At 46.3% G+C, this 25,096-nt stretch overlaps 1 protein-coding gene across 2 annotated transcripts in view; it reads right to left on the bottom strand.

Moving 5' to 3' along the window:
• The window catches only part of LOC143341451 (lachesin), a 58,989-nt gene that overhangs the window by 3,398 nt on the left and 30,495 nt on the right, over positions 1–25,096 (bottom strand). The window contains exons 3-8 of one of the 2 annotated variants that reach the window (XM_076764454.1): positions 21,330–21,427; positions 4,965–5,211; positions 3,313–3,486; positions 1,511–1,639; positions 1,104–1,239; positions 758–915 (exon numbers count right to left, since the gene is read on the bottom strand). In XM_076764454.1, the coding sequence (XP_076620569.1) occupies positions 758–915; positions 1,104–1,239; positions 1,511–1,639; positions 3,313–3,486; positions 4,965–5,211; positions 21,330–21,427 (942 nt within the window). The remainder of the gene's footprint in view (positions 1–757; positions 916–1,103; positions 1,240–1,510; positions 1,640–3,312; positions 3,487–4,964; positions 5,212–21,329; positions 21,428–25,096) is intronic. The other variant, XM_076764456.1, reaches the window with a different exon arrangement.

Here is a 25,096-nt window from a genome sequence, read left to right as displayed (position 1 = left end):
TTTATAGCATTTTGGAAACATTCCAACGATATTAAGAAAATCAAGAATATCAATGTCTTAAAAAAATTTCAAATCATTCTAGAAAAATTATTCTCGGTTGCGGGGGTCAATTAGAATAATTTTTGGTCGATAGACATACCCCCGAAATCCTACGCACTTTCGAGAAAAAAATTCTTTACTGAAAATATATCTGAGTGGTCAGAAATGTTGAAATTTCATGCGTATGTTTAAAAAATCATAATTTCTGGACGGATCGAAGGATTTTAATGATTCAAAATTCAAAGAATGCGTATCAATCGAACTCTAGAGCCTCAGAAAAATGGGCCAAAAAGATATATTGGATGTAAGGTCTATTCGTATACCTCGCCTATGGTGAGAACTACTATCGTGCGCATGCAGCTGTTCGTTGATTGCCATTCTCCCATTAAAATTTTTCCCAGGGGTGGCTAAACACCCTCTATATTCCGATACCATATATTCTACGCGTTGGATGTGTTTGTGAAGGCATCCAGGCATAAGGGGATTTTTAAGTGTGGCATTAGGTATTAGCATCGGTAATCTCAGACACGACAGGGACGGATGTTGATCGTACGACGAAATTGGTTATCCGGTGGGTTGGATAGGCGCACGGTGACGCTAGAAATATCGAACCGAGACGGATATCGAAGTGTCAGGAATTTTATGTAACCGGAATCTGGACGGGGGAATCCCGTGATTCGAAAATTGACGCGTTCGTTGATAGTATACGTCGACTTACTGTACAACCTAACGGTGGCTTCGGCTCTCCCCATGCTTGACGACGCCGAACACGTGTATTCTCCCAAATCCGTCTCCTCCAAGCGTCTTATCTTCAGCTCGATCGTTGTCTTCCATTCCTCGTCCGGGTGCCTCTGTTCGTTGACTTCGTATCTACCGCTGCGTCGACACATCGTTTAGGGTTTTTGTAGTAATAACTTATTGTACGGGTGATCCCATTAGAGCGTTCAGATCAGAAGAATTGCAAACAGTAGTATTTTCTGAATTGGCTCGGTGAATTTGGAAAAAAGTCTCGAAAGGTCCGACAACTCAGACTAGAAAAGAAACGAACGAGAATGTCTACTTACTCTCTAATGAAGACTGGTTCCCTCCCGGTCCACAAGTTGATCGTTTTCGGATAAGCTTCGATCAAGCAGATCAACGACACGTCCGTGTTCAGAGGAGAGCCTAACAGTTGATCGGCGACCTTAGCGCTGGGCGGGACTGAAATTTTCGATAGAATTTAGGTTCGAGGTTCGATGGAAGTTTCGATAATTAGTTTTGTTCCATCTTGAAACATCGGACTGTTATCCGAATAAGATTCGATTGTTTTTTTTTTGTTAAAGCCACAGCGGATAAATAGGCGGGCGAGCCTCGTAGAATCGATATCAGGAATCTGCATCTCTAAACGACGCTTAATTATCCCGGAAAGAGATATTTTATTGAAGTTTCGCGTATTGGGTAAAGTAGTAATCGACTGCTTAAAAGTACTCACAGTTTACCCTCAGATAAACTCTCTTGCTGACTGCCGGAGGCACTTCGTTTCCGGCTATGCAAAGATAAGCTCCCATTTGCCTCCTGTCTACCTTGGTTAATTCCAGTTTCTCGCCGGACCGGCTGTCCACTATAAAATCGTGCATCGTATGAATATCTCGTTGAAAGCTCTCGTATACATATCGCTGGCCTCGCGCCAGCGTTCACGCGTACACCAAATTACACGCGAAATACGTCCTTTGCGTTGAAACAACCAGGCCGACCGGCCACCTACCACTACTACCCTAAATTTCACCTTTGGGAATCGTTTACACGACTCGTTAATAGCCGCCGTCACCGTTTTAAGAAACGACCACCGTATTAACCAACGACAGAATTTCTGATTCCGTCCAACGACCGTTGTTTCCATTCTAGATAAAATGTTACATTTAAATAATCGAGCTTTTAAATCGTTCCCTCGACGAGTTATATTCGAAATGACTTTTATCAAATATTCAGATACGACGGAACTCATCTCTCAATAAAATTCCTAATATTTCTTTTTTTCGAAATATATTGGAATTTGTCAAATTTTACGTTCTAGTTCCCACACATTCTGGGTTTAATATCCAGCGATCGTGGAGAGGAACGTAGCCCATTTGAACGGTTATACTATAAACATTTTTGCACAATAGTCGTCTCTAGGAAATGAAAAAAATCTATGGTTCGTTTGGGGCCCGTTAAGAACCACCGGTGTCACGTCGACGATCGATGGCGTAACGAGATTTCGCGAGACGAATGTTTAGGAAATTTCGTAGGCGGAACACCCAGTCGCATCGTTACGCGTTATTATCGTTTAATTGTGCGTATACGTGCGTTGACGAGGCTTTCGAAATAAATGAAACGCAATGAAGTGCATTATTATCGAGCGACATAAATCATCGCGGCGTTTCGCGATTCCGGTAAAACGTGTCACGTGCCTAATGAGATCCATCGAAAATGGGAGATTCATTATTCCCGTTGACGGTTCACGGACTGCCAGTCTACGGATACTTTCGTTATAGGGAGGACCGGGCCCAAAATATTGCGTATCGATTTGCCGGTAATCGGGCGAGGAAATTGGTTCCATTAATATTTCGTCTGATTAACGAATTTCCCGTTCGTTCGTGCGAAAAATGCGCCAAACGTGGAACGAGCAGTCGCTGAATGTTGGACGACCACCTGGAGGGATCAACGCGCGAAATCGTCAAATTGCACGGTGCCCGGAGAATTGCGATGTAATTGCACGTAGCCGAAAGATATTGAAAGTCATCGCGGACAAACTAATCCCAATTCGATGGGACGTGTTCCGCCGTAATTGCTTTCGATCGACATCACGTGGGTCTCTGCGAATTTACGACGTCTTCATGTTCCGCTAAGCGGATCCTGATGGTGAATCGTATCGCGTAGACACCTTGGATAATTAGTTCTCGAAACTGGCACGAATCACGGCGAATCTACGATCCGAATTTTAATTACCATTCGATCGAGCAACTTCTCCCCTCGGTGTCTCGGTATTTCCCTCTGATCGATGTCGAAAGTGTGTTTACAAAATCCACCTACGTATCGGGGAAGAATATTGCGGGTGAAATCGAAAGATTTTTGATCGAAAACCGTATATGGGAGAACAGCGGGCACTCGAGGTGCAATATTCGAGGACAGTTCTTCGCTAGACGTTTCGAGTAGGGACCAGAATTAATAAAAAGAAAAGAATCGAACGTTATTTGTCATCGGATACGACGGACGCGAGAGTTCTCGAGGCGAGATAAAAGCGTAATATCTTACCTGGTATCAGCTGATCGTGAGGACCCCTCATAAGTATGGAACCACTTTTCTCGCGTCGCCAGAACACACGAGGCGGCGGTCTTCCAGTGGCGTTGCACGAGAGGGTGGCATTCTCGCCCTCTGAAACGGAAACCTCACTCTCCGAGGTGCCGGAACTCAGTATATCCGGCGGAACTGAAAGAAAACGGTCGGTTCTGTTTTCTGGCGAGCCTCGACACTGAAAACAACGACTGTCGCCCGTGCTTTCGTTTCGTTCAAGGGGGTGCTTCCATTTTTACGTTCTTCTAGGAATTTTCTTTTTTTACAAAACACATACGCATTTACGATACTGTGCAGTTTCATTGCGTCTTGAGAAATCGCCGTCGTCGGGTTTAGAAACGAGTTTAAAGGTAGACATACACTCAGCGACCGTTTGTATAGTCGGTTCCTCAAACTTGCGTAACTTGAGCAACTTTTTGGACTTTGATGTTTCGCCGGGATGCTTTTAAATCCCCAAACTTTTATAATAAAATTGAAGATTCTATACCATTTCGAACAATATTAAATTACTAGAGGCAGCCATATTGGGAACGGTGTGCCGTTTACTAAAACGATAATAAATATTCGTGCACGCTGTCAGATTGAACGTGGCGCTCGACTCGGTGAAGGCATACATGTATCGCGCACGAGCGACGTAAGAAAGTCGAGCGGAACCTTCTGAAATTCGTTCCGCGTCCCGATCCGTCGGAAGTTTCAAATTCAATTTGAAGTTGTAGTTTCGAAGGGGGCTGCCGGACGGTGTTTCCGCGCGTATTTACAAAGTCGCGTCGGAATTTCCACCGGGGGGGACTACGCTCGCGTCCGACCCGAGTCGAAATCAGGTTAAAACCGCTCTCGTGCCCCTTCTGCGAGGAAAATTAAATGCCGCGTGCGGCCTGGCCAGCGGGAGGGTACATTTTCGCGATGAAATCCCGGTTTCTTTTGAGAGGAGTGCATTGGGGCTATTTCAATTACACGCGTTCAACTTGGACAAATATTCTCTGTACCGGGCAGGGTTCGGAGTCGAGATACGTCGAGGGGGTAGAAGGGGGGGGTGGGGGGTGGGGGTTGGCGTCGGCGTCGACGTCGTCGTTGGGTTCCGGTACGGTGGAAAAAAAAAAAAAAGAGAGAAGGAAAGCTCCGTTTCCTGTGTTTCCCCACAAAGGAATTTCATTCCATTCGGGCCGATCGCTTTTTCGAGTTGAATGCGGCGTCGGAGGTACGCACACTCTCGATGAATTCTCTTTCTGGACCGGTGTCCGCGCGCACGCGATACAAGGGATCGCGTGCACGTGCATCGTCGCGGGCACACAGGCCACCACCGGTAATATACGCGCGTATGTATAATGCAGTGGCGATAGAGGCGTCGACGGGGGTAGAGGGTGAAACGAATAGAAGGCGAGCAGCGAGCAACGCAACGTTACGGTCCGTTCTGGCGGGTCCCATTGAAATGTATTCTAGCCGCGGCGAGGCGTGCATATTTTCCACCCCTTCGAGAGCCAGGCTAATCGAAACTGGCGCGTGCGTGCGTGCCGCCTGTATGTGCGTGCCTGCGTGCGTAACGTCTCTGCGACCGCAAACGCTACAACTGTACCTGACCGTAGGAATGCGGCATAACGCGCAATTAGGCATACCTAGGACATCCACGCATCCCAGCTGGCTCAACATAGGGTTCGTGTTCAGTTGGCACATGTAGCAGCCTCGGTCAGCTTCCCTCAGTTGGCGAATATGCAGCCGCGAAGTGGCCTCCTCCTCGTCCTTCGATTGGCTCTGATTCTTCGTCTTCGCGTTCTCCACCGTGACGAGGAACCGCAGCGAGTGGGTCACCGTTCGCTGATCCATCGACAATATCGTCTGGTCCTCCATCCGAAGCCATCCCACCTGAGACACCGCAACGAAACCTCAATTATCACCAACATCGAACCATCTTCCCCGACCTCCATTTAACGGGACTCGGGATAAACCCATTAACCGAACCGTTCGTGGAATATCCATTTTCTTAATCTTAACGGGCTATTCTAGTCCGACACCGTTATCAGAACTGGTTTCGAACTTCCAAAATTAGAAGATTCGCGACCTACTGACGATCACGGTGGAACGAGTATTTTCGCATTGCGTATAAAAATATTTCAATGGTTAAAAAATGGTTATCTGTAGCACTGGAGAGGGCTGGTGCAATTACTCCTTTGCAACCCCTGGGTACGTCACTGTTTATTCCCCTCGAGCTTTTGCCTACTTTGAATCCAGCGTCGACTGTGTACGGGAACACGCGCGATTCGCCACGCTTCGGCGAATGCACCGTATGTACGTATATTATAACAGTGTTTCTCAACCTATTTTGGCTGCTGGCCCGCTCCCCAATTTTGTTTACGTCTAACGTTGCGGTTCCCGTAAGCAGTAACATATCCTCCGCTCGAACGTGCTATCAAACGATACGTCCGACCGAGTTGCAATCATTTTTCTCCCCTCGTTAAACGTATGTTAATTCGTAATAAAATATTAAACGGACCGATAATCATCTTTGAGAATTACTTGTTGTTGTCCTATTAGATTATCGCGACGAATTTGTCACCCTAACAGTTAGGGTAATCGACGCCCTACTGTATTTACGAAACGACTGTGTAACGAAGATAATGTGGCCAGAGCCTCGTGCAGACCTAATTGTGTTAATATTAGCACCGTGTGTGTACGTATGCATAATATTCCGCGTTCTGAATACACGTACACGCATCTACGTTCCTACATACACGCGGTTAATTATATTGACGTTTCTATTCAAATATGTATATATTATGTCGCGCGCAGAATACAGGTTATAAGGGTGTACGGAGGTGAGTAAATAATCGGTAACAAAGCAGAGAGCTGGACGAGAGGAAATATAATGACCCAAACAATTTCCAGCCTGATTCTTCTTTATTCAGCGCGGTAACGTCGACAGCCTCTGCTTTGCTGAGCTTTTCGCGTCCGTTCGTCGGCGCGGAATCTCGGGTCAGCGCGAGAACTTTGCACGGAAAGAGATTTTCCTAAAAGAGAACCGAGCGAGAGACGTCCTCGCGCGATCGTACGACCGTGTGGAAATGACAAACGTTTGGGACTGAATAGAAGAGATCGATCGAGTGTTTAGATTAGAGTATCGGTTTCTACAAGAGAACGGAGCATGGGTTCCGTAAAGTGCATGTGTACTTTGGAACGAGAGTGTGTGGAGTTCGTTTCGAACAGCAGGGTACGATGGGTGGGTCGAAAGTCAATTACAATCGGAGATTTAGAGAACTCGAGTATGTAAAAAAGCTTTTCATTGTACCGCCATAGAAACTGCAGGAGCTCCTCGCGTTAAATATTAAATTAGTAAAGTGTTACGTTTAGAATATGTTTGGAAAAATATTATATCAGCAGATAGTCCCCGTTGGGTGATTCGACCTTTCGTATATTCGCGCTCATCTCGCATAAATCCCCATACACATATCGCGTACGTTTCATCCTTACTCATACACATGTCCCATGAGATGCAAGTTCGACCGTGCAACAGACTCGCGATACACCTTGGATAACGTTAATGCCGGCGGCATGAGTCGAACTTTGCCCCGAAAGAACCAAAATAGTTACGTTCGAATCGCGATAAGTCTGCACCGAAAAATCGTAATTAACCTTTTTTAATTTTAATAGATTGTCGTTTTAAAGATACGATTAGTATGGAACGTGGATCTCTCGCGAGGAAAGACCTTTAGGGGACGGAGGCGTAGGAACGGAGGAGGGCTCGAGTCGATATTATATCGTATGTGGCATCTTTGTGTCTTGTCGCGTGTTTATGTGCTACGACGTCTATCCACGTCCGATATGTGTGCCCCACGGTGCGCCTCGTCGGCCACGTATGGCTACCAGCAGTAATTGCTTTTAGGCGAGCTGGACCGGTGTGTGTCACTAGCACCGCAGGAATCAACCTGACGAAAGGTTCAATTTAACGTCGTATCGCGCTGCCCCTTTGCCCCGCGGTCCACTCCCGCATCTCCTACGCGTTATCTATAACGCTACACTTGGTAATTAATCCGAAGCGACTGTCGTGCACGTCCCGTATGTCCACCTATATGCCCCTATGCTTCGGGTTAGTTAGACGATGCTCCGCCGACACCGATCATCGTTCCCACGCGTGCCACCGCGAGAAACAGGCCCAGAGATCCCTCCAAGACACTTTGCATTTAGTGGATAAAAGTAGACATCTCGCGATCCGGGCGCGAAAATATAAATCTTAAATAGTACAGGTACATACAACTTAAAATCGAGTTTTCGTTTGGTAAATTTTACGTCACGATGGAAAAGTGTTTGCCAATACTGTCAAACGGAAGCGTTTGAGTATCAAGAATCGAGAAATATACGATTTGAGTAGAAATAACAGCGTGTCGAGTCGTAAAAGCTCGCGAATGCCCGACGCAAGTAGAAAGATCGAGAAATGGTCAGACGCGCCGGACTCGATCGCGCGCGAAAGGGAAGATTCAAGTGTCAAGCTAAGAAATATCATCAAATATATCATTGAGAGAGTTTCCTAATTTCTCTAGGGTATTTGACAAGAGGATGGCCTAGCCTTTAGCGATTAGGCGAGGTAGAAGCCGGACTTTGTGCAAAACCGACCGATGCACTAGAAAGTGCATTGCTCCGAGTAACATGTTTTGAAGCTGTTCCGGAGATTTCGAGTGTTCGAAGTTCTTAGCGTCTCAGGACGATTAGCAGTAAATAGAATAGTAGCCAAATAGCCTTTCAACTCTAATGATTTTTCTTGCACACTGTTTTTCACCGCGAATAATATTCTGTGTTCGATAGCTTTGGAACATGTAATAATCTACAATTTTTTATTTTCAGAAGCTGATAGCTGTCTACATCCAGTCCTGTGTAGGCCCATTCCAAGTCTCTGAAGCCACTGACAGTGCTACACTTCAAAGTAAGAACGAATTCTTTAATTTCTTTCCATTTACTTTTCAAAATGAATCACTCGTTAAGATGATTTGAAGTACAAATGCGATGGTACCCACGCATCACTCGAGTTCTTACTCAAACTTAGTGCCATTCGTGCAGAGCAAGATCAGATTAGACCGGGTAGATACGACTCTCGGACCACCCTATCAGAAATCTTCTCCAAGTTGTAGAGAAATACGTTTCACTTTGCGTCTTGTATCCACATCGAATTAAAACGAATCGATCTCGAATCCCGTTTCGCGGGATTATACAGGGTGTTCGGCTACCCCTGGGAAAAATTTTAATGGGGGATTCTAGAGGCCAAAATAAGACGAAAATCAAGAATACCAATTTGTTGATAAAGGCTTCGTTAAACAGTTATTAACGTTTAAAGTTCCGACCGTACTGAATTTTTTTCTCGAAAATGCGCAAGATTTCGGGGGTATGTCTATTCACCAAAAATGATTGCAATTGACCCCAGAACCTAGAAATAATTTTTTTAGAACGATTTGAAATTTAAAAATTTAATTGTTAATAACTTTTTAACGAAGCCTCCATTAACAAATTGGTATTCTTGATTTTCGTCTTATTTTGGCCTTTAGAATCCTCTATTAAAATTTTTCCCAGGGGTGGCCGAATACCCTGTATACTTCCTCTGTATCGCGACAAGACCAAGGGTTTTAGGGGAAATCTACTTTTAAAGAGAACTATATCGTCGAGTGGAAATTGAGAAAAATCGCGAGGCCAGCCGTCGACGGGGCTGGTGGTAATTACGGGTCTAATTAGGTAGCTGGTCATTTTCTTGGAAGGTTTCGAAGATAGTGGCGGCCGAATGGAAGCCCCGACGGGGGATAATCCGCGGCGGAGAATAAGGTATCGACGCGCTTTTGATCGGTCCAGATAAGAAAGGAACGAGCGAGGAAAAACGAAGGGTAGAAGGATGGTCGGTCGCGTTTGAATTCTTTCGTTCGTCGGGGGGTACAATCGATAATGTCTTAAGTACTCTGTCACGGAGGAACAACAGTTTGTCCCGCGCAGAACGAGAACGGAAACTATTACGTCGCCTGCAGAGTCGTTATCTCGACGACAAAGATAACGTCTCTCGTTCGATCCTATTCCGGGATAATGTTCGACCATCCCGCTGGAACGAACTCCTTATCCGATAAAAAGTTTCGCCGATCGAAATCGGATACCTCGCGATCCCCGCGTTTTGCATAATTTCGAGCGTCGCGCACGTCTATCGGGGATCTAGCGTATCCTCGCGGACGGTTCACCGGCGGAGGCTGACATTTTATCCCCGACGAGGAATCCTCTGAATCGGAAGCTCCGAAGTGGATGGGCGACGGGTCCGAAATCTGATCGAGATTCGAGGGTATCTTTGTTCGTGGAAGGTTGTCGGGGAAATCGTCGGTCTTAGCAGATACACTGGTTGCGTGCTGGCTCTGCAAATTGCATCCCCCGTCGACGTACGGGTCTGCTGGTACCCCGGACACGTCTCTCGCGTACCTCGTGCCGGAAAACGAACCGCGAGATTCCTCTGCGAAACCTCGGAACGGGTTCGACGGCTGACACACATTATCCGCCGAGTTACGAAATTCCCTGGTGGGTTAGGCGTGTGCCCCTCCAGTGTAATATTTCGAGAGACCCTGGGCCACGAATCTACGTTAGCGCTAAGAGATTGCTCCCCATACCCTTTTCCTGGGCCAGCCTCTATCCCTCTTCCTCTTCCGTTCCATTGTAATCATGGAAACAATCATTCTTCGCTCTCCTTCCATCCTATGGTTCTTCGCTCTAACCTCGACGATCTCGCTTGCTCTCTGCCTGTCTCTCTCTCCACTCCCAAAACTTCCTCCCCCTTTGGCCCCGCGCGCGCCCTCTCGCTATCTATATCCGTCCATCTTTCTCGTCCTCTTTTCGCCTCCGTCGCGGATTTCAGGCTAACGTCCCTGTCTTCGTTCCTCCGACAGGGTACCGTGTGGATCCATCGGTGGTGATGGTGTTGGTGGCTGGCTGGTGGTGGTGTGGCGAGCTACCCTTTCGCTCGCCTCCGCAGCAATCACCGATTTGTCTGAATAAGCCCCGGGCAAGTATATGCTCATGCTTACCCCGGGGAAACACCACTCCGGCCAACTCACACCCGTCGTCTCTTCTCCCTCCCCAACCTCATCCTCCTCCTCCTACTACTACTCCTGCTGCTGCTGGTTCGCCCCCCACGGCGCTCTCTCAACATCAACCCCCTGTACTTCTCTATTCTAGTTCCCACACCCTCGACCAGTCTGGCAGCGACTCCATACCCGAAAATACTCCGGTTCATCGATGCTTGATGGGAAGCTCGAGGAATAGGCCGGCTGATGGGGGTGGGGGAGCAACGGAGTTGCCAAAGTCGTGCCGTCGACAACGAGACTCTGGCGTTAATCAGCGACGGAACGTCCTCGATGGAAAGGCATAAGTGAATTCACGCGAATCGCTGAAACGGAGACCAGAGCCCGATCGCTGCTCGTCGCCATGGAAAGATAACGCGATCGCGAGACCTAGTCGACCGCGATCGAAGCGTTCGTGTCACTGGGTCCTGTTATTCAAGGAAACGGAACCAACGATTTTCAATTAAATATCGAATAATACAAACTCGGATCAAAAGCAAGAAACGTCCTTGCTTGAAATGATAGGAATATATTCGTATTGAAATACAATCCTTCGAAATGTACAAGGAAGATTAATTTGTTTGGAAGAAAACACGAGAAACGCTTTTAAAGCAGTCGCGAGACGAGTGCCATTAACGCGGGTAGCAAAGTCATTGTTCCGCGAACTACGCTAATTGTAAATGCCGGGTACGTACAAAAGGAAGGTCCGATACGTCGCAAAATGGAACCTGCAACCATTTTAATTACCGAAGAAGAACTCCGCTCGGAAAATTGGATCGCACGGTTAGGATTAGGTGGATTTCCGGGCTTTTAACGAAACGGGGGAAAAATAACTATTGCGTCCACAAATGGACGTTCGGGCAGGAATTTCGTACACAGCGTTTAAAAATTCTTTGCTGGAGCTTTTGCAAGATATAAACTAGTTCGCAATCGGTACGTCGATAATTGGATAGTCTGTCTCATTGTTGAAGCAATTTCATCGACGATAGATGGACACGTTACGGGACGATAAATAGCCTCTGACCTCGATTAAACTGAGGAATTCCTTTTTCGTATCGCGTGAGACGAGCGCGTTTACAGGAAAGAATCAAACGGAATCCCGGATCCGTGTCTTCGCCAACGCCGTGCTTAAGAGGTAATTAAAGGGAGTACGGATCGAACGGACGATGGTTTTACAAGAAAAGAAACGACCGCGCGAAGAAAAATGTACTATCCGGGGTCTGGCACTGTCCACGGAGGCAGAATTATTCGAGAGGAAGTTCCGGTATTATCCGCGAATGAAACGGAACCCTGAGTTGATCGCCCTCGCGTTCCTTTCATAGCGTAAAAGCTCGATTCGTAGAAAACGACGACGAGTCCGTCGACGACAATTAAACTTCCCAGCATCTTTCGTCCGCCTTCCGGCAGGACCCAACCGACGAGCGAACGAACTCGTCGAATATCCGCGTCTACCTTCTGTTACGATAATTTATTTTATTTAATCCGAGAACGTTCCGTCGATCTTCTCCGGTAGATTGATCGTCATCGGGATCGTCATTGGCCGTGTTTCGGCACGGAAATTGAACCGACGTTAAAACGAATCGACGAGGAACGATTCCGCCGTGACGGGGTGTCATTAAAAGCTCACTCTTAACGCGGACTCGCCGTTTTATCCGCGCTGGTTGACGAAGCGGTCGCTTTACGTGCTAATTTATTTTCCTTGCGTCGTCCGTGTCGCGACGCCGCCGGTATGCCCGGCCGGTGATCGAACGATCGTTTCGTACGTTTCCTGGAAAACTTGAGTCGTTAGCTGGAAAGATGAATTACCAATCTTTTCACGCGAAAGGAATAACGTGACGGGGAAGATTCTCGCGGAGGGTGGTCCGTGGAGCGTCTGTCCTGTATCGGTTATTCCTCGACCCTCGTTTCGCGACGACGAAACCCATTTCCCTCGGGAGCGTCGATCGTTGTTTCGTATACGTCTGTTTTTTACGAGATTCTTATGCACAAACACATTGTACACGATCGGAGGGTGGATTCGACCGGCTATAAATAACAGTATAAGAACGATTCTGATTACAATCGCTCCGGTGGAAACGGTCGCCTGCGATCTTTCGCTTTTACATATTTCTACCTTTCTTTTTTTTTTACTTTTTTATTTGCCCCTTCGTTCTCTGTTGTCGCGTTTCGTCGCTTTTCCCCCGTACGTCTCGATCCCCGGGAAAAATCGGGGCAAATAGGAAATATCCCGGCGAGTCTCGATTCGAACGTGTCCAATTTATAGCGACTCCGAATGAATCCCGGGTATCCATGGTTATCGGTTTAAAATCTCTCGCGCCACTTCAAACGTTTTTCGTTTATATTTCACGCCAGACGTTGCGTAATATTTGCCAGTCGATACAAAGAGAGCACCTTCGAGCCTCCGAATGATGTCGCGGGATGGGGGAAACTCTATCCAAACATGTCCGATGGAGTTTCAGAAGCCATAAATCTTGTACTTTCGCCAGACGTCTTTCCCATCGAGTCGTGATACTACAAGAGAATCGCTTTGAAGTCGAACACCGGTCCCGATTTTACTCGGTGGTGGTGCAAATGACTGCGTTCGACGATCAGTATCCTCACGACGTAGCCTCGGTCTTCACAGGGAAAACGTCCCTTTCCATCTCCGTTTTTTTTACAGCTTGATCCGGCTTTGAGGAAGCCGGAATAAAGAGAGACGGGAAGGCTTGGCGTTGCGTCTTGCCGATTTACCTCCGTTTTACGTTGCTCGAAAAGGTGCCGCGTGTACTGAAAGGCTACCCCCTCGAACTTCCGTCTTTCTTCAGACGGCGCGGCGCGGGGTTTTAGAAAAATCGGCCGGGACGATTACAAGACCGATAAGAAAACACGGGTAGGAGTCTGGCGAGGGAACTAGGACGACAACCAGACGGCTGACAGAACGAATCTCTCTCGATTTCTCGAGAGATCTTCTCGATTCGTTACTGCGTTCCAGCCATTTTTATCCGCGTCGCGAAACGGGAATATCTTTCGATTCGACAGAATGTCCCAAACGAGGAAAATCGAACGGTTTACTAAAATAATGACGAGTATCGACAGTTTCGAGAGGTCCAACTCCTATGATCAGAGGTGGTATTTTTATTAAAATTTTTACTCTCGTTTATGATGGAATTATTTCTGCGAAACTGGACTTTATAAGCGTATAATTTGCGTCGCTACGATAGAAATCGCGATACGGATGTGTACGTTCGCGGGGGGCGGCGGTGGATCGCTACTCGCGATAGTAATTAGAGTTAGTTGATCCATGGCGCAGAGAAATGTCTAGGGTAATTATTAGTTCAAATTCGCGCCGACGATAGCGAGTGTATAATTGAAACTATCTATGTATCTCCAGCGACCGATATGCACGAACATCTCTGTACAACAATTTAGGTAATTATGCACGAAAGGTCAACACACTGAACCATTGCTTCCTGCATACGTGTATAATCATCCTTAGTTTTCGAGTTACAGAGAAAAACTTATAGACTAGATCGTCTTTGCAATGTTTGGATTTGATTATAGATCGGTCGATCGCGCGTATATTTGCCAGTACTGAAATTTTAGCGACTCGGATAATACATTATACGGTAGTTGACGAGGCTTTTGGCAATCTATATTTGCTGTTAAACTACGTAATGGGTATATTCGTGCCTGAACGGTCAAGGCGAGTATTACTTCACCCAATTTGGTTCTCTTACGGGCTAATAAGGTTAGCAAAGTTCAATAAAGCCGCACGGTGTACCCGGAAACAAACTAATCTATCGATCGGCTGCGCCACTTTTGCGAATATTAGGACTCTATACAAAACTCTAACACCACGCAAATTTTTATTCGACGGATTAAAAGATACAGAGCTAAAATTACAAATTACGTTTCACCCCGGTAACTAACTGCGTCTCGAAATATTTATCACGATGGAATTTTCAGTGCTTTCTAGTTTTATTTTTATAGTTACCTTCGCTAATTTGATTAGTAAATGTGTACTTTTGTTGCTCGTCAACGAATCCTGTTTATTGTAGCAAAATGTGTACCTGTGTACTACAACGCGAAAGCGTGGGCGGAGTACTTGTTCACAGTATATTTACGCTCAACTCATTATCCCTCCCACACACTGGCAGCAGCGTGATATCGTTGCCCGTGATATATCGCCGTTTAATATTTCGGACGGTTTTAATTTTTCCGACATTTATCCGTGTAATATAATTTGTAATAGCGACACTGTTTTTGTCGCATTACCATTTTTTGGGCCGCGTAATCCCGCGCTTGTTTCGACGATCGGAACGTCGATACGGTAAAATACCAATTACTATCGTTCGAACCATCAACTTATTTATTTATCAGAAGCATGGGTATCTGCCACTTCGTTTATTCGATATTTAAAGTAAAACAGAGTGCCAGTAATTTAACCTAATCCCAGCAGCCGCTTCACAGTTTGGGATCGAGAAGTCCCGAACGAAATCTCTCGTTCCATGTTCTCTTTATCGAACAACAACGAATTTACGCGTCCCGTGAAAGAAAAGCGCCCCCGGTGGTTTCAATTGCCTTTTAATATCACGAGCGGAGATTCTTCGTTCCGTGGCTGCTGAAGGGGGTTCGTTGTCGGTGTTTTTCGTGCTTCCCTGTTTACGACTCGCTGTGCACCGGTACAATTCCTCCCCGAATATTCTGAAGCGCGTTATACAGGGTGTTCGGCCACCTCTGAGAAAAATTTTAATGGGAGATTCTAGAGACCAAAATAAGACGAAAATCAAGAATACCAATTTCTTGACTGAAGCTTCGTCAAAAAGTTATTAACGTTTAAAAAATTTAAAATTGTTCTAAAAAAATTATTCTCAGTTACGGGGGTTAATTACAATCATTTTTGGTCAATAGTCATACCCCGAATTCTTACGCACTTTCGAGGGAAAAATTCGTGTAGGTGGACAAATTTCATTAATAATATTGTTAATAACTTTCCAACGAAGCCTCAGTCGACAAATTGGTATTCGTGATTTTCGTTTTATTTTGGCCTCTAGAATCTCCCATTAAAATTTTTCCCAGGGTTCCCTGAACACCCCTGTATATTCAGCGACGGTGAGCAGCGAATTCATAGGAGGAAGCCCGGCAGTCGAAGAAGAACAGAAAACGGTAACGCGTAAAATAGAGGGACGCCTTAAATTCGCGCGCGTTAGTACAACAATGGATCAAAGGTAGTCTCGCGGGCCGCGGAACGCGTTTACCAGCGGAAAGCGCGTCCCGACGTGCGAAGTTTTGATCAACGACGCCCGCGGTGCAGCAAGTCGTGTGAAACGGAAATTGTCGCGAAAGATTCTGCTCGTCGATCCCGCGCGTCCCGTTTATCCGTTTATTTCGCGACAAACGGGACCGTGGGCCATGTTAAAAATAAGAGCCGCGATAGTTGGCGAGTTGGCGCGTGCGTGACAAATGGGAAAACGCGGACGCGCTCGTGCGGAACGAATACGCTCCGAGACTTGGCTCGAAGAGCAGAGAACGCACCGAGAGTCGATTTTCAGAAGCTTTCGCCGCCCGTCTGATCGTGACACAAGTTTTAACACGTTCACTGCCAGATCAAAACCGTACAATATTCCGCAAAAGTAAAATTTTAATTTTAGACTATTATATTTCGTAACCTTGTTAAAACACACAAATTCCATTCAAATTTATTCCCCTCAACGTCTTAGCTTGGGAATTAATTTTTCTAGTATCATAACGATAAATCCTGTCACCGTTAAAGCGAAACCAATGCACGGATTAGACGATCCAGGGCTGAATATTTTCCGAACGGGTTGTTAGGATTTCGATGTCGGTGCAACCAATCAGTCAGCGTCGACAGCCGTCGTAAGGACGCAGTTTTCGAAACGGTTCGTTGGATGTCTGCCCACGCATCGGGGACCGAACAAAAGAGGCTTCGTCGGGGTAGGGAAAGGCGACGCGGTCTTTAATAAAAATTGGCTCGGTTTTCTCGCCGGGCCCGATGTGTTTTTCCACGCCCGATGGTATCGCGATTCGCGGCGTATCGACCGCGCGTAAAACGTGCCCCTTCGGGTCGTTTCCCTAATTTAAAAGTACACCGTCGAGTATTGGATGGGAGGATGTCACGGCGCGAAAGAGAGAAATTGTACGGGACCGAATAAGTCGGGCGTAGGATGGAATCGGGGTTATTTCGTGACCGTTTGCGCGTAACGGGTTAAGGGCCAAATGGCGGGGGGTCGTTTCATCGAGGAGTAGCGCGGTCACGGTTCCAGAACGGTAGTTTCGTCGAATGGATTCGCGTGAATACAAATCTGCGGTTATCGAATATTATTCTCTCCGTTGGTGCGCGCCTGTCTGTGTGTGCGCGACTGCCTAGGTACACGGTTAAAAGCGCATCGCGTGAAATAATATAAAATAACAGCGTCGTGGAATACCGTATCCGCGACCATAAATGCGTTTCAACGCCGCTCGATTGTACGTCGAAGCCGCGGGCGGGGGTAACACACGACGGCCCGGGTCGCGTCGTCACCATTTATATTTTATTCCGTCCGTGTGAACGCGAAAGTGCGCATCGACTTTAACTTCTAATTAGTCGATTGTTTGCACGTTCGTCACGAACAGAACCGGGCCCGGCCTGGCTCGCAAAAACAGTTTCGACGCGCGGAGCTCAATATCCTGCGAATACAAACATTTGTGCGCGCCACCGGCAGCCATTTGCCTCTTCTCGATTTTATATTCCGCACTCTCGATCATACACTCGGTCGGAAAAGTTCCTGGATGCCTTACGCTAGCTTCTACGACCGATCGTAAGTCATCGTTACACCCTGGATGATTATTTACGCGATACGAGAGCCGTCGCTAAGTAAACAGACAAATAACTGCTGCTCGGATACTGTTTAGTCGATAAATCTTATTACAACTTGTCCCTACTAGCTCCTTTATGCCTTAAAAAATTCTTTTACGAGAATTTATATTGTGCAAGCCAACGAACAGCGATCGTAGCGTCACTCTCGAGTATATCTTTGGAATATTGACTCGTGGATAGCGAGCTGGTGCTCCAAAATACTGGACCTCTGAAATCCCCAACGATAGTAAGCTTCATCGACTCAAATGTTCGCGAACTTTCGACCTCCTGCTGTTCCTTGACTTCCCATCTCAGGATCGTCTTCGTTATCAATAATCCTAGCGGTTCTCTGATCTCGCGTCTGGTTCGTTGGTGTATCTAACTAACAAACTGAAACCGTATCCCTTCGGAAACATCCACCCTCGCCTACTCTAGAGCTTTGCTCATTGTTCTGGCACCTAACACTGACTACTAATCAATTATCCCAGTAATTATAAGACTCTGATGAGGCTCTTGCGATGAAAAGAATATCAGGCACGAACGTATGGTAAATTTTGTGGAAATATTTAAGCTACGAAAAAAGTCGATTTATCGCTACAATAAATATTCGAACGAATATTTAGAGAAATACAACTTCCGAATTTTGCACTATCTCGTTCGCGTAGTATTAGCATCGGAGCCTGGTTAGAGTTAATAATTTACTGTATAAATGATTAATTTAACCATTTAACCGATCCTATTTATAGAGAGTGTACGCCGAATCTAACGCGATGCGTTTCATGCGCCACTGACGGTTCCCTGTGTTCAGTTAGTCGAATACATTAAATCCGTGCCATTTCAACGTGTGCTTCTGCTTATATTAGGCTTATTTAAATATTTACGCACGAGGTGTAACGTTCCACGTAGCGGAAACCGAGATTTGAAACGGAGATCCGTCCCTTTGGGCGAAAAGAGCCAACATTCGGTTAAAAGGAACATGTAGCCAAGAGCTACGCGCATACGATTATATCATATTATATTACACGATAGCCGCGATGCTCGATATTAACCAAAAAATCATTTATTCATCGGTTAAGAGTGATATCGAAATTTACAGCAGTTTCCATAAACCAAAGACTATTTCATTACGGTTTTGTCCGTCGCATTTGTCGTCGTATAACGCGAATTTTTGAACTCCGCCTTTAGATTTCCCATTAATGAAATGACCGCTTGCTCGCTCTTAGAGCAAATGAAATGTGCTACGTCGCGGAGTTTGAAGTACGCCACTGCTCGTAGAAGCGAATCGTGCCCGTCATCGCGGTAAATATGAGGCGAGCTAGTTATCGGTGAAAATTACGAAACGTGTTCCTTTTCGTTATGACTCGGAACGTGCTGGTCTTCCCAAAGCAAACGAAACGCGTCGATAGATTCCCTTTACTCTATAAAACATCAAACAACCGTGAACGTTTCCGCGAGTCCTCGGTATAATTTTCCGACGTTCTTTCAGACTTCTTTGATCGTTTATTGACGAGTGTCGCGGTACTTACGAACGTGACTGTACACATCCGTCGAAAACAAATTGCGTCAGGGAAGTTATTTCGCGAATCGAACCGGGTGTTTTTTAGCTCGGTTTTGCCCGCGGTGTTTGCCGCTATTTTTCATTCTTGTCGATATAAACGGTCGAAACTTGGAGGTCGATTAATAGCCCCGGGTAGCTGCGAGCCAGCTTGACGCTGTGTCTTATTTCGCGTTTGCTCGTGATGTTTGAACTGTTGCTCCGGGCGACTAACGGAATCGGAACTTCGGGCCGCGAATTTATTATTCGGAGATTTACGAGCGTAACGCTCAGCCCGCCTTTTGTTCGCGGTAATTCCCCTTCCGACTGTAATTAACAGGATTACATTGTTGGGGAAATTTCGGAGCGCAAGTTTATTTAAACCCGTTAACGTAAAGTGCGTTACGAACAGGGATATTCAAACGTCGCGATTCAATTACGCGTTTTTACGCTCGAAATCTTAGACGCACCAACGTGCACGGGGTATCTATTAATCTTGGCGGTTTCTAGGTTAATTGTACTCTTGATAATGCCACCTCCGAGTTCATTAATCCTATAGTTGTACCAGCGTTTTAACTGTTTTCGATGGGTTTTTGTAGGCGGACTTTGCATCGCGCCGGAGGTAAATAAACTTTCGAAATTTTCCCGAGGGTTTTGCCGTTGTTGCCGCACAAAAAGCGGAAATCGACGGCCGCCGCTGTCGAAGTACCCACGAACTTTGCACGAGCGTTCCTTTTTTTCTAACCGGTTCCGTTTTATCCCGTGCATTCAAGAATCCCGAATATCCTGTAGGGGAAGACGCGATATCAGTATGGAGAAAGAAATCGGGAGAAAAGTGCTGAAAACGGATGTCGAGACGTCTGAAGCGGCGACTTTTAAGCTCAACATTAAAAATACAGACTAGACTTAGGAGGTTTCATCGTGTTTCGAACGAAAGAAATTTTCTTTTGTGTTGTCTTGAAAAATATTTATTGTACTGTAGTTGATTCAAGAGTTAAGATGGCCAAGTATCCATCGAAGGCACTCAAATGTCCGAACAGATCGGAGGATTTGAAAGAAAATATTGGAAAGTTAGGAGGAAACGGGACAGCAAAATTGACGGACGTAGTTACTTCGGATCTCCAAAGGTATTATAGAATAACCATTCCAAGGAATCATCGTTCGCTCGAAGATATGAGAAGAGAAATATAGACTACTGTCGGACAAATTTTACGCATGGAAACGGAACGTATTTACTGCTCGATGAACCTGGTCGTACGTCTAATTATTTCAAAGCGTATGCAATCTTCCATCGTTTCACGTTTCAAACGCCGCGGAGAACACTCGATTTCCATTTGCCAATTCGGTAAAAATTGTTGGACGTATACGGAGCGAAACTTTCTTTCCCTGTTTCGTTTATCTCGCGAAGTTCTGGCGGAAACTTGGACCCAAACTGAGATAGCATGAACTCGAGACACAGTTTTTCGGTGGCCAGGACAGACGATCGATTGTCAAATTTCGTGGCATTTTTGTTCCATTAAAAAGACAACGGAGCTCGAGTTTCGAAGGTACGTTTGCCTTTGAATTTCAATATTTCAAATTTAAATTGTCCTCGCGAGAGAACAGAATTATGCGAACAAAGTCTCCTACGGCGGTTTCGATATGATTTCCATGCTTCTCGACTAATTATTTAACCGGAGATTGGCAAACGCGCGGAATTTCGTAGCTCCGCCGCGGATCTTGAAATATTCTTGTGTAGAGGTTTTCCCCGACTTTCTTCTTGGCCCCGTTTCAATAGAACTAACTCTTCGACGTTCGCAAACAGAGTTGAACGCTTCCCGTTAATGCACGCGGGTAGCAAGAAACGTATCCGGCGAACCGGTGTCGTTGCATTCGCGTTATCGTGTCGCGAAGTTTAAAGTTCGAGAAGTCGGGGCTTTCGGGTGCATCGACCGAACGACCGAAACGCGGCCGGGTTAATTCGCATGAAATTGAAGGCCTTCGCGGGTGGAAAAAGCTCGTGAATAAATAGGAGCGTCGACGTTTGTCCGCCACACGAGTTAATCATTCGGTACGGAATGGCGTTTAATTTCATCTCGTTAACCAGCACGGAAGCTTAATGAATTGTGTCCCTGTCGAGAACTTCCGAGAAGCTTTCTCGTGTCCGACGAATCCTCGCCAGACGGACAAAGTTTCGGTTTATTTCCACCTGGTGAATGAATACGATGGCCTTTTGGGCGGAAAACTGTTGGAAAGTTAGTCTCGAGGAAGGAACGAAGAGACCCGAGGGTGGCTGGGGATCGGGGCTCGGCGCAAAGGAGGAACAGAGGGGAGGAAGAGCGCGCAAAAAGACGCGAGACAGTGACATCTGCCACAACCATCCACGCGACCCATTTATTTTCACGAGATTACCGAAATCTCGAATTCCCTTATCGGACCGTGAACCCGTGAACTCGTTTACGCCCCGCGCGCCGGCTAATTAACGTTCCGCTCCCGCCCCCGCGCCCGCCGCGACAGCTCTTCCCTTTCTGGCCTTCTTTCCGCGCGTAACATTTAAATCCCTTACCTTGTACTTTCCCAGATTCCGGATCGTGCACGGCAGAATGGCTTCTTTGCCGATGGCTGCGGTCACATTACCGATCGGCTTCGTGAAACTGGGCAGATCTGCAAAAACCGGCGATTTCGGTGAGTACGACTTGTTCCTGGAATGAATGGGAATAGTTGTACCGTCTGGAACAGCTATTCTTTACGAATTTCGGCTCGTCTTGCTAAAATGAACTGAAATACCTTTTTAATGTCTTCGTAATAACGTTCTCGAAAGATTTATAATCGGACAAACGTTACGTTATATGAAATTTCAAACGCGAGAACGTTATTCAAATATATAGAAAAGATCCAGGGCCCGAAGAGGGCACTTTACCATATTTTTCAAACGTTTCGCTGTTGTGCTCCCAACACACAGACGCAATGTTTGTACAGCCGCGTCCTAAAAAAGGAAACGAAACAAATGGAAACGTCAAACCGCAAAATCTTTGACGTGTTTCGAATGTTTTGATTGCTGCGGCGCGCGACACGCGCGTTTCTCTCGTAAAATTTATTTGTTTATTCGTTAAGCGCGCGAGTTGCTCCATTTATACGCGTTGTGCATTATAATTAACGGCTGCATAGAGAAACGCGACTGAAAGAAAAGCGGGGAATAGAGGGGGAAAACTGTGCATACAAAAATCAGGTTGCTCGGAGGAAACGAATCAACATTAAATTACTCTATTGAACTGCGTTAATGAGATCGAGTTTAATTTAGGTACCACGAAAAAATGCGTGTCGGAGAAACGTGTTTCTGCGCGTGAAAGCATTTAATACTTCTGTTTCGTGTGGACTTTTTCGAGTAACGTGATACGTTTATATTATAATGAAATTTCATATCAAAGGAGGGTAGATTATTTTTCAAAAGTTCCATCCTCAGAATCATTAAAGCTCGGAATTATCAGATTTTCAATGGAATTATTATTAAGCCCCGACACCTATGGTCAACAAATTATTATTGTCATCAACTTTGACCGCGACTCAGAATGCGTGGAAAGTTGGCGAAACGAGATCGTGCTCGCGATTAGGTTTCCCTTAAAGTTTAAATCGAACGTATTTACCATCGGTGCCGCAGATTTATGAACGGAGTACAGGGGGGTGAAATCGGGGGCGGGTGTAGCGAGCCGTAGCGCGCGTATATTTTGCGTGCGCCCTGAAAAATATTTCACATCGCTTACAACGGGTGCGGATTCGATAGCCGTGATTCGTTACCCTCGTTAAAGCGTACGTGACGGTGCAATGACAGCGATTAACAGCTTGTTGGCGCGCATAATATCGAACGATCGAGAATGAAGCATAGTTTCAATTTCCTGTCAACGGATGCACTGTCACTGGCTAATGGCCAAAGATGATGCCGCGTGCTCCGTCGAGCCGCTGAATCGTGAAACCGGAGAAAGGATTTTGTCGTGACGGAAAAGAAAAACAACCGTCGGTTATTGGAAAACCCGTGAAAAGGTGTAGAATGTTTGTTTGCCAGAGTATGGAAGTCTGTAAGACCGTAAAATACGATGGCCTTTGAGGGTACACTAGGTTTTAGATTACATAACGACAGTCTTTATCCTCGAGTAAACAAATATTTTGTCGCGAGATCAGACTTTAAGTGAAATTATTATTTAATTCGAATTTACCTCGCAGCAAATGTAAATACCGCGCAATATGCAGTAATCACGATTAGACCGTGGATTTTGTTGCTAATTCGAAAAATAAATTAACATAATAATATTAATATTTCAATTTGCATAAGTGCGTGTATCTCGCATGTATATATTACTTGGTGCATGTATCCCGTATTCGCGTACGCCATAAATGCATAAAATCTGCAGTCTGATTACGATATAATTAATCGTAGAATACTCCGGTGGGTCTGACAGTCTACAGACAATAAATATTGCCTCATAACTAGCGAACGCATTGCAAACCCGTGCCGCGGGTTCTTGTATAACTAGCTAGTAACTCACTTTGAATGTGTTAATGCATCGTCTGAGTGACTTCTAAGACAGTCTATCGCGCTTTAATTATGATAAATCAAGAACGTTTTAGGTTTCGGAATTAGGAGAATCCAGCTACACGGGGCGTTGTAGCATATTTTCCATATATTAATAACCATCGACTGTCTTGATCCCGAACCGATCAACGCGAGGATTTCCATTGAAAATACCTCCCGGGGAATAATATTAGCTCGAGAGACGCGAAAGAACAGCGACGAGGCGGGAAGCGTTCCCGACATAATAAAATAACGAAAAGTTTGTCGAGAGAATCGCGCGAATTCCAAAGTGTCCCGGCAGTTTGGTGCGTAGTTCGTGGAACTTTCGCTGCGAAACGGTTCGAAAAAGTTTGGATATTCCGGGTAACGAAAAAGGGAGCGAAGAAAGGTGATCTTGGATAGGGTTGGGTGTGGACGGGGAACGAACGCAGGGATGATCGGTTAGATAGAGCGAACAGTTCGAAGGGAATGAAGTCGACGGGATCGGAGAACGGGCCACATGGCGCGATATCGGCCACCTAACGAGTGAAAGTTTCGAAATAGAGCGTCGGCGCGGAGCGGTACGGGACCGGAAGTCGGTGCAACGATGCGCCCGAGCGAGCCTGACGCGCCGTTGCATCGGTGTGCATCGAACGGAAAAACGCGGGACTGCAGCTGCGTCGACGAGCGGCGATATTCGAAGATAGCGGCTCGTAACTGCTTATGGAAGCTCGAGAGAGCACCGGTGAGTTACCGGAGGATTTGTTATTCGAGAAGAAAGGGTTGAGAAAGGGGGAAAATCAGGAAAACTGCGACCATGGGGAGGGGGGCGGGAGGTCTCTGGGCCCGGTGGACCCGAGGGAACAGCACCGTCGCTATTATGATAAGATATTCACTGACAGGAACAGGAGAGGGAAGGAATTTTCAGCTCGCATCGTCCTCCTCGCGGCCGTATCTAGAATGTAATATAAGGAAACGCGGAGGAAAATAGCGAAGGCACCGAGCCTGAGTGCCCATACGAACGACGAACGGCGGAGAACGAAGGGCGGCGGGCGTAGGCGACTGGCTGGAGGAAAAGGGAAGAAAGAGGAACCGGGGAAACTGGCAGAGACTGGAGGAAACGGAACCAACCGTCGGAGGGAGGGAAGAGGAGCGCCGGATCGTTTCGTTTCCCTCCGAGTCGGAGGCGTGGGTGCGCCTACACCCGCGCCTCTGCCGACGCCGACGCTTTTATTTTATGGCAAAATTATTCCGAGAGAAAAATAATTCAATCTCTGCCGGTGTACAGGATACCGTACCGTCTCCTGCCAACCGGAGTGCCAGTTAGTCGCGCTCGGACGATCCGATGCGCCGCCAACCAAATTTCACTTTGGACGATCGAATGGACGCACATTCTTCGCTAAGCAAACGCTATGACGAGGGGCGACGAAGACATTTTATTCGAATGCGCTTGCGATCGCGTCTGTAACGAGGCTCGTCCCATTTTAATATATTTCGTAGACGAATGAAGAAGGAGGCGGGGGATGTCGTTATAGGAAAAGTGAAAAATTCAACCGTGGAAGAATGATTAAAATTTTTAAAGCGCTCTTCCAGTTTCTCTGCTGGACGGGCAATTTTAAGACATCGGGTTGGAAGATCTTGGCTCGACCGTCGAAAATATTTTCCGATCTCGTTTCGCTAATAATACGCTCTCCGAAATGACGAAGTGCGCTTAAGGACATTTCGAGAGCGGCGAGTCGGCGATCCCGCATGGCGAGACCAGATAAACGCAACGGAATAAAACGAAT

This window comes from Colletes latitarsis, chromosome 4 (assembly GCF_051014445.1).
Source record: "Colletes latitarsis isolate SP2378_abdomen chromosome 4, iyColLati1, whole genome shotgun sequence".
NCBI lineage: Eukaryota > Metazoa > Arthropoda > Insecta > Hymenoptera > Colletidae > Colletes > Colletes latitarsis.
Note: the sequence above shows the minus strand (reverse complement) of the source record. Positions and strands in the feature narration are given on the sequence as shown.